Genomic DNA, 9,795 nt, shown 5'->3' with positions numbered 1-9,795 from the left:
CAAAGTACTCACAGAGAGACTCTCATTTACCTGTGTGCATAAAGTATATATCTGTCCCAAATTATCTATGCGTTGACACACAAAGATAATCTAGGATTACGGGTAAATATTGCCACGAGAATGTTAAACCTCTCGGCCGCTAGCAGACCATCAGAGATTAATGTGCTGCCCTTTCCAGCGGTTCACTTGAACTCTTCACCTCATCCAAACAATTACACACAAATTCACACATACTGACACAGAATAGTGAGACTCATGGTAGCTTTTACAGTTTTAGTTTTATTCCTCAGCTGTGGACATCAAAAAACTGATTTGCACAATTTAAATGACAAACATTATTGAATATACAGTATTGTGCAATCAATCTTTTTTTTTTTTTTTTGGCCTTTATCTTCTTTTACAAGAGGAATATGACTTATCTTGATTGCTTACACAGCTCAAGAGTATCGTTATAATTTCATCTGTCAGAAAGTCTACGTTTTTTCACACATTTCAACACATTATGTTCCCAGCAGTGACACTTTACTATCAGTTTACAATCTTTAATATTAATCACTTTAACCTATCCTCACTCCATCTATCATGACTCGCTCCAAAAATATAGCAGTTAATGGGCTTTCAGATATTGACAAAATTATTTCGCACTCTAATACAAGCAACAGACAGATGTGCCCAGATTAAAGGGGTAAAAGTCAAAAACAAACAAAATGAAAAAGAAAAGAGGGGAGCACAAAAGGAAACCACATGACAATCAAAATACAGTGTTATTGTTCTCGTTCTATTGTTACTTTTTGGGCTCATATTGAATAAGGTGGATAGCGCCTTCATTGTCAAGAACACCTTGAATAAACTCGCCCTCAGCCAATCGCTCTGGGGAAAAAAAGAGAAAGAGAGGGTGAGAACCCTCAATGTTACTGGACAATACCACATAGCTTTTAACAGCAGACTTTTGACATTACCATGGTTTATTTTCAAGTAACAGACTTGAAACTTTTACCATGTATCCAGGGATGGCAGATATTTGATAATAATACATCTATTGTATTATTTTAAAAGCTATACAAAACAGTTTGCCTATTTAAAAACTAAAATACAAAAACAAAGATATTACCATTATCTTTTTTATTGAAGTACGACCACAGTTTGTCTGCTCTCTTCTCAGCAGTGTTCGCGTCTGCTGGAAGATCCTCTTGGGCCTCTTTAGGGATCAGCTTAAAGATAGCCTGAAGATCAACAAGATAGAAGAAAAGGGGAGTTGAGAAGGGAGGAAAAATAACAGATGCTCATGCTCTGTTGAATACTTCTAACACTTTATTTCGATAGTCCACTTTAAACATTCTACCTAAAGTAACTTTGCAAGTACATATCAACTAGTCATTGGAGTAAGACTGTCTGCTAACATTTTATTATGATGCTCCCCTAACAGACATTCTACTAACTATAAGGAACTTTGCAAGTACATGTCAACTTATTCTACTAACCCTAACCTAACAGCCAATACTCTAATGAGAGTTAGTTGCCATAGTTGGAAATGAATGTGAGTTAGTTGACAAACTTGCTAAGTTACTTGATGTCCAAAGTGGAAATATAGTGTAACCTGAATCATTTCTAAAACCTCTCGCTTTCATAATTTTACACATTATGGGCTTGGAACTCAAAGAAAATTGATGAATCAAACATCAATCAACTTGAAAATTTTTGGTTTATATCCAAACACGACGACTTCAATTTAACTGATATTATTTTTTAATTTGTAGTGGTCATTTTTATAATATATATGATCTGTTTGCCTTTTATTAGACAGGATAATATAGATAATTATTATTTTATAATATTATTAATAATAGTCTAGCCACCATTTCCCAATCTCATAGCATTTTCTCCCCAACACATCAAAAGTAAACACTTTAAATCTCAATACAGTCTATGTACTGTTTTATTACATTATTCATTTTCTGACAGTGAAAACCACAGCCATTATTCATCAGCCATTATTGGGAGTGTCGAATGAATGGCCATCTGCTCTTCTGATGATGCTTGTCTGGAGGTAATCATCATAGATTAGGGCCACTAATGCCAAGGGTCATCAACATAGACTTTAGTTTTGCCTGACCACAGCTGACCTGGATCTGAGTGGTTCAGTGATCTGAGGAGATGTTTATCTCTGACACATAAGACACGTAAGAATAATACAGATTAGATGCAGTGCCAAAGCTCCTGCCAAAACCACTCGCTGCCCTCAACAAGCTCAGTCTTTAATTGGCTACTCTTTGGCATTCAGTCACTGGCATGATGACAGAGACATTTACACTTATAAACCACCAAACCAGTGATCACAAAGCCTGAGTATGAGGTCAATGCTGATCTGACACTAGCTGTGTGAGAATAACCATTTGAATATACATCCACAAATGCCTTAATGCCATAAACAATGCCGTAAACAATGCATCAAAAAGGTAAGTATCTCCTGTCCAATAGTATCCATATCACATCTTAAGTTTTCGTGGTGGTGTACTCTCTTCCAATGCTTCAATTTATATTACTGTACCGATCTCCGTGACTCTTTTCTTGCATCCCCCCCACCCCCATGTTTGTCCTTCTGGACATTTAATATGCAATGTATGTTCCCACTGTTTACTGTGACTTCTATGACCCACTGATCCAGCGTCTTTCTAAAAAAAAGTCTCTCACACTGTAATCCCCCCAGCCACCTGTCTGTCTACCTCAGAAAAGGCCCCTGTGTGCATTTATTGTTCAAGCTAAACCATTTATCAGATGGATTATTCTGGGATCGGCCAATTCCATTAGCCATGCTCCGAGGCACTGGCTTATTAAGTCAAAGTTACAGGATAAGACATTTGGCTTCTTTTTTTTTAATGAGGCATCGTGTTTTGTTTGTGTTCAGTACATGGCTGACAAAACAAAACTTAGAATGAGAATAGAGAGAATATTTAAAGTCTGGTTCATTGATCAGGAGAAAGGTTAGAATGCATTAGCACTATATTGGGGCAGGGGCAAGTTGTCACATGGGGGGAAGTGGTCTGTGTTAAGACTGCATAAGGATGTATTTCAGTAACTATAAGGATTTGAGTCTAATGTTTTTCAAGATGGTTTCAAACATCTTAACATAGTTTAACCGAAAAGTTGAACTTTTTTCTGGACAAATATATATTATGACTGGTTGGGTAAGTTGGCACGTTTTTATCTTAGCATGTTGTCACTTATTTATGGGATTTTTTTTGTATAATAATATAATATAATATGTGATACTTTGAGAAGTTGCAGTAAAAAAGCGTGACAACTAGCCCCAGTCTCCCTACAAAAATACACTCACTCATTTATGCTATGATTTTGAAGGGAAGCCACACAACATTGCCACAAACGTTTCATATTTGTGAAGATAACATTTGACCTACTTGGCAGATTTCTTTCACTTCTGACTTGGTGATGTAGCCGTTCTTGTCAACATCGAAGAGTGAAAAGGCCCACTCCAGCTTCCGCTCCGTCTTTCCAGTTGATGTCATATGTAGAGCGATGATGTATTCCTTGAAATCCAATGTTCCATCATCATTTGTGTCAAAGGAGCGGAAGACGTGCTGGGCGTATGATGCGGCGTCACTTTCTGGGAAAAAGCGTTCGTATATCTTTTTAAACTCGTCTGGTGAGATACGGCCAGACGGGCACTGCTTCTGGAAGTTCTCGTACCACTGTGCCAGTTCATCCTCTGAGAATTTGGTGCTGAGTTTGAGATCCTCCAGGATCTCTTTGGACATAGCACTGCTTTTGGCATTCCCCATTTTTGGCAGCTGGTGGAGGGCACAGGCAGGGGTTCAGGAAGTGTTGTTTGTCAGGTCCTCCTTTCCCAATCAGAGAAACACTCTACTTTGAAGCTGCTCTTGTTGAGATGTTCTCAGAGAATCTCTTTTTTTTGTTGGGTGCCTGTAATTATTAATGTCTCCAAAATCCTGGTGCTCAGTTCTCCTTTGAAAATGAAGGATTTCTAGATGTTACTCCAAAGAGGTAGCAGAGAAAGAACAACGTCCGTTGTAATGAAGCACTGAAATGTACAGGGAAGAATGACCACTGATTGATGCCGGTGGGTGAGTGAGTGAGTGAGGGTGGGGCAGGTGAACTTAGGCTGTTACCTTTGAATGCAGGTTTAAGTCGCTAAAGAGGGATTTGACATGGCTGAGCCTCTGAGCCCCAAATCAACAGCTCGGGACTATCCCCTTCCATTAATTATTACAGTAATAACCCTGAATACAATCAAAACAACATCTATCCATCTATCTATTTCTATCTATCGTTCTATATATCTTTCTATCAATTGTTCTATCAATCGTTCTATCATTCTATCTCTCTCTGTCTGTCTGTTTATTTATTCATTAATTTATATCTATCTATCTATCTATCTATCTATCTATCTATCTATCTATCTATCTATCTATCTATCTATCTATCTATCTATCTATCTATCTATCTATCTATCTATCTATCTATCTATCTATCTATCTGTCTATCTGTCTGTCTATCGTTCTTTTAATCGTTCTATCAATCGTTCTATCATTCTATCTCTGTCTGTTTATTTATTTATTCATTTCTATCTATCTATCTATCTATCTATCTATCTATCTATCTATCTATCTATCTATCTATCTATCTATCTATCTATCTATCTATCTATCTATCTATCTATCTATCTATCTATCTATCTATCTATCTATCTATCTATCTATCTATCTATCTATCTTGCGTTCGTTCGTTCGTTCGTTCGTTCGTTCATTCGTTCGTCAATGTAAATGAGTTCTGGGCCAGTTGACAAAACTGTCACTTGCCTTACTAGGCAAATACCCAGTTGTCACTACATCTTAAGCTTGTTGATGATAAACATGTTATGTCACACAAAATAAACATTTAGTTTGTGTGACGTATCAAGGATTATTTAAATTTCTGCTCATTTAAATATGTCACAACTTACATTTTTATTTAACATGTTGAAATTGTGAAACTGAATTGAAATCAAGAACTCTTTGCACAAAGCAGTAAGGTTTCACACCTTATACTATAGGTGTTTATGAATTTATACATTGCATTGTAGTGTAGGCCTATTTTCCAGCTATTTTTCCAAATTGCATATTTAACTAATTATCGATTTATTTATGCATCATACTGATTTAAAAATAGCAGTAAATAAATATGTGATATAGTAATTTTTCTTTTCTTTCTATTAATTAATCACCTTGCTGGTAAACTCCAGAGATCCTTTATTTACAGTTTCTTGGTGGCCGACATAAGGCAATTGTGTAGAAAATAAATGGACAATAAACAAATTCACAAAAAAAGTAAATGTTTGTTATTGTGAAAGAATAAGATGACTCCAAATAATTTCAGCCGCAAAAGCGCAGTGGTTAAGTCAATAACAATGAGTCCTGAATATACAGTCATGTCCTCAACTGACAGTCTTAGTCCTCTTAATGAGACATCTGAGCACTTTGGCACAGAAAGCAGCATCCAGACAACCAAACTGACCTTTTGTGACCTTAAAAATAAGGCCTTGTTGTAGATACATATATATTTTCCTTATAACTTAATGTTGTTTCTTACAAAACTGCTATAGGTTCTATATGGCTTTTTAAAAAATCAACTTTATCTATTTTATTTGAAGAAGCATTTACGAACAGTCAACACTTTCACTGAGCGTGAATCAAGTGACAGCTGATTTTGCTGATGTCAGTATCAAGTTCATTGAGGTTAATTCGAAACATCCGTGGGTTTTGTTTGATGGTGTTTCAATTGCAAGTTGTAATCAGGGGATCATTAAGCCTGGACCTGATATCTGCCATACCCTCTTTTCCAGGAACAATCCCTCTTTTAATCTTATTCCTGTAAACCTCACCTCTCTACAACTTTTCTTGCCATCTGTCAAAGTCAAAGTCAAACTCATAAGCAACAAACTCATTTATCCTGATTTTTTTCCTGCTATGTTGCCCATGGTGTCCTTTGACACTTGCACATAAACTTTTGTTAGGCTACTCCAATAAATTCATGAGGTCATGTTTGGTTTAGTGACTAATGGCTGTTTTAGTAGCAGCTGTGTTTAGGTTCATTTGTAAATATCATTAGATTGTTGAATCTGTGACACACGGCATCCTTAATTCTGTTGGGTCATTCTAAATAAATACTGGCAGTATTTCAGCTCCGTGTAGCAGACATTTACTTCTCTCTGGGCTTTAGTGACACACCTCTTCCATAGTATTATTATCGGCCACATTGCTTTTTTTATCATAACGATGCGTTTTACACTGGTGAGGAGGAGCGAGCAAAGGGGTGTTTTCAATTCATTGCTATGAATGAGCAACACGCTTGGGTGGTGGATTGTGGGATTAACAGCAGACCGGAGAATGCATTGAGAGTATGAAAAAGTTCAGAAATACTCAACTTTATGCAAATGTAAAGAAAAAGAAAAAGCAATCAGCAGCCAATTGCTGTGCACGTACACTCTAAAAAATGCTGGGTTGTTTTAACCCAATGTTGGGTCAAATATGGACAAACCCAAACTTTGGATCAAAAATGCTAATTTAAAAATTTAAGCCAATGGCTGGGTTTGTCCATATTTGACCCAAAATTGGGTTAAAACAACCCAGCATTTTTTAGAGTATAGTAACACATGTCACAAGCATTTAAAGGGGTGGTATAATGCCCCTTTTTACAAGATGTAAAATAAGACATCTCTGATGTCCCCAGAGTGTGTATGTGAAGTTTTAGCTCAAAATATACCCCACAGGTAATTTTTTATAGCATATAAATTGTCCCTTTTTGAGGGTGAGCAAAAACGCTTTGTTTTGTGTGTCCTTTTAAATGCAAATGAGCTGCTGCTCCCGGCACAGAGGGCGGAGCTACAACAGCTTGTGTCCTTAGCAGCTTGTGCGCACTAAAATGTCAGAAAGTTTGAAACTGTTCTGCCTTTTATGTTCAAACTGGAGTCGGACAATGATGGAGAGACTCAAGAAGAAGTGACAACATGTAGAATGCAACAGGACGTCTCTGAATGGTTAGTGATTTCTGTCAAAGAAAATATCTCTCTTGATTGCATCAATCAATCTCCTTGAGTAATGCAATCATCCCCTGCAGTGATCACCTGTGATGTTCTCACATGCAGAATTCATAGTATCTAACAGAGACATCTGATCTTGTGGTCGATGGTCATATATTTTCCACCTCCATGCTGAAAAAACTGAGGAAAAAAGAGTATGGTGGAAGGAACTACATTGTTATCCTTTCATGTGCAGAAAACCATTCCCTAACAATGTTGGTTCGGTGGAAACTGACATTATCCCAGACAATAACATAAATTGGCAAATCTGGTCTAACTAAACCTCTTTCTTGTATTAGGTCTCTGTAAAGTTTGTTAAGGAAGGCCAGGAGAAGTTGGGTGTTAAAGGGCTCAATGTGTGTGATATGTGTGCTGCCATTTCTCTGAATATTACCCCCACACCCTCCAATTGTTGCTCGGTGTCCAATGAGATTGCGGCTGCACGTCTCTGACCTTTTGCCAGATTGAACCCAACCTCGTCCTCAAAAACTGGAATGTGGGTTGTTTCATGTCCTTCTTACTCCATTATTATCTATAAAGTAAAACAGAAACAATATAAACTTAATTTTACATAGCTTATTCACAGTTTAGTAAAAATGTTCTCTTCTAATGGGTATCTAAAACTTTTAAGAAATATATACAGGCATCTTACAGTAAAACTCACTGGACAATGTACTAAGTGCACACCAATGGTTTACCTGGACATACTACCACAGCTCCTTTACTCTTTTACTATTGCTCTCAAATGGCACCTTAAATAGTTGTTTCATAGTCATTTGATGTCTTTTCAAAACTCTGTTTGGAAATGCTGACAGAATTTATATTCGCAAAGACAGCATTGTCATTTATGTTGCACTTTGGATCTCTTAGCCTGATGGAATTGTTGGCAATGACCATGTTGCAAATTTCTTGTTCTTGATGATGGCTAAATACTGCTGCTCTGCCACCAACATGTGGTTGTTGTGCGGATATTCTGTATGTAGAATGTAAAAATATAGACTGGCATTTACCTTTACAATATTTATGTGTATAAAAAATGCTGATAATAAAACTAAGGTCCTCCATGTTCAAAAATGGTAATTATCTTGTTGTGGGCAAACTCCATATATAAATATATGCTTCCAAACTTGATTGGTTGATTGTGATTCTTATTTTATTGCAATGGCAGGTCATTTTCCAATATAGCAGATATTACAATAGATATTTATGGAAAGTACATGCATGTCTGTCAGATTTGGATAACTGAATGGATCATTTTGCATGTGAGGGCTTACAAGAATATTTAGAAGTTGTGAAGAGTTTGCCAGTTTCACTGAGAATCAACTCATCAGTTTTGATCAACAATTGTGCATTTAGTTATTGTGCAAAATGTAGACAACTTTTGCACACGTGTGCCAAAACACTTGCAATTTCCTTAAATCAATAAAATCAAATCTGATGTCAACAAGAAACTAATTGTTCAGAGATCTGAACTCAGGCCTATTGTTAAAAAAAAAATAATAATAAAAAATGTAATATCTGGTATAGTTACATGACAACGATGTACTAAAAATGGAAACGTTTATCCTTTGCATTTCTTGTGGACAGATGACAACGTTTTCAAAAAGATACCCGTTCACATGGATCCACAAAGACAATTACAAACACTGTATTATGCTGCCAGGCCAGTAGTTGGCGATATCACTTTGTAAAGAAACACTAGACTGCACACGTAATACGCAGTACCGTTTTCACAAAATTCACGTTTTTATTAGTTTACACAGAGACGATAACGGCATCGTTTTCAAAACCGTGCACTTTGAAACGCATTTTCAAAATCTTGCATTTTCAGGCCCCCAAAAAGCCGTTGTCATGTAAATGAACGGCCCAAACGCATAAAAAGTTTTCCGTTCTTAGTTGAAAACGGTGTCTTGTAAACGGCCCCAGTCTATTCAACAAAAGTATTTAAACTGTTTACAGTGCTGACAGGACAAGAAAGGGAATCTTTCACATTTCGTCTGGATTTTTTCGCCCTGTGCCCATACATTTCCCCTCATCAGATCACACATTTAAACCTTAAGCTGCATTTGAAACTTTCCAAAACATTCTCTTGATACAGGTCTGCCCTGCCTTTAATCACCCTGGATTTATTTAACTCCCTCGGAAACACCAGACATACCTAACCATTCCTTCTTTTAGCACAGGGATTTTCTCTGTGCTATTCCAGGAATTTCAAGAGCACATTTATTGGATTACTTGTCAGAGCTAATTACAATGTGCCCACATTGACAGCAAATAACAAGGATTGCTGGAACTAGTAGATATTTAGCCTATAGTTGTTGTGGATGTTATGTGAGTGTGGTTTCATGTCACTGTAGTGAATATACACATATTGCAAATGACAACATAATAAACAATCTATCAAAAATACTTAGTTTCCTCAAGGTTCACAGCACCAAAAAGGCTGACTTGTCAGTCATTTGAAACAACAATTGTGCCACAAGATTTGGAAGGAAACACCCTCAAGTGTTTGCCGACATCAAGGTGTTTCATGCTTAATGAACATTTTATGCCTTTGGGTGTTCAACGGATCAACTTGGGCTTTGAATGAGTAGATCTTTAGGAATACATAAACAAGAACACTTGTTTATGTTGTCACTGATGAACAAATTCAGTGTTTCTTTACTGAAAAGACTCAAACCCAACTGGCTTCAGATATTTCT

The 9,795-nt window shown here is 36.7% G+C and overlaps 1 protein-coding gene across 1 annotated transcript; it reads right to left on the bottom strand.

Annotated features, from left to right (window-relative positions):
* Positions 1-248: 248 nt before the first annotated feature.
* On the bottom strand, positions 249-4,808 carry rcvrn2 (recoverin 2). Its single transcript, XM_079624744.1, has 3 exons — positions 3,417-4,808; positions 1,112-1,223; positions 249-870 (listed from the first exon to the last, which is right to left on the bottom strand). Exons 1-3 carry the CDS (start codon positions 3,795-3,797, stop codon positions 785-787), a joined length of 579 nt encoding a protein of 192 aa, XP_079480870.1. The 5' UTR covers positions 3,798-4,808; the 3' UTR covers positions 249-784.
* Between the last annotated feature and the right edge of the window lie 4,987 nt (positions 4,809-9,795).

This window comes from Phoxinus phoxinus (genome assembly GCF_949152265.1).
Source record: "Phoxinus phoxinus genome assembly, chromosome: 10".
NCBI classification, from domain to species: Eukaryota; Metazoa; Chordata; class Actinopteri; order Cypriniformes; family Leuciscidae; genus Phoxinus; species Phoxinus phoxinus.
This window is presented reverse-complemented; position numbering and strand designations above follow the sequence as displayed.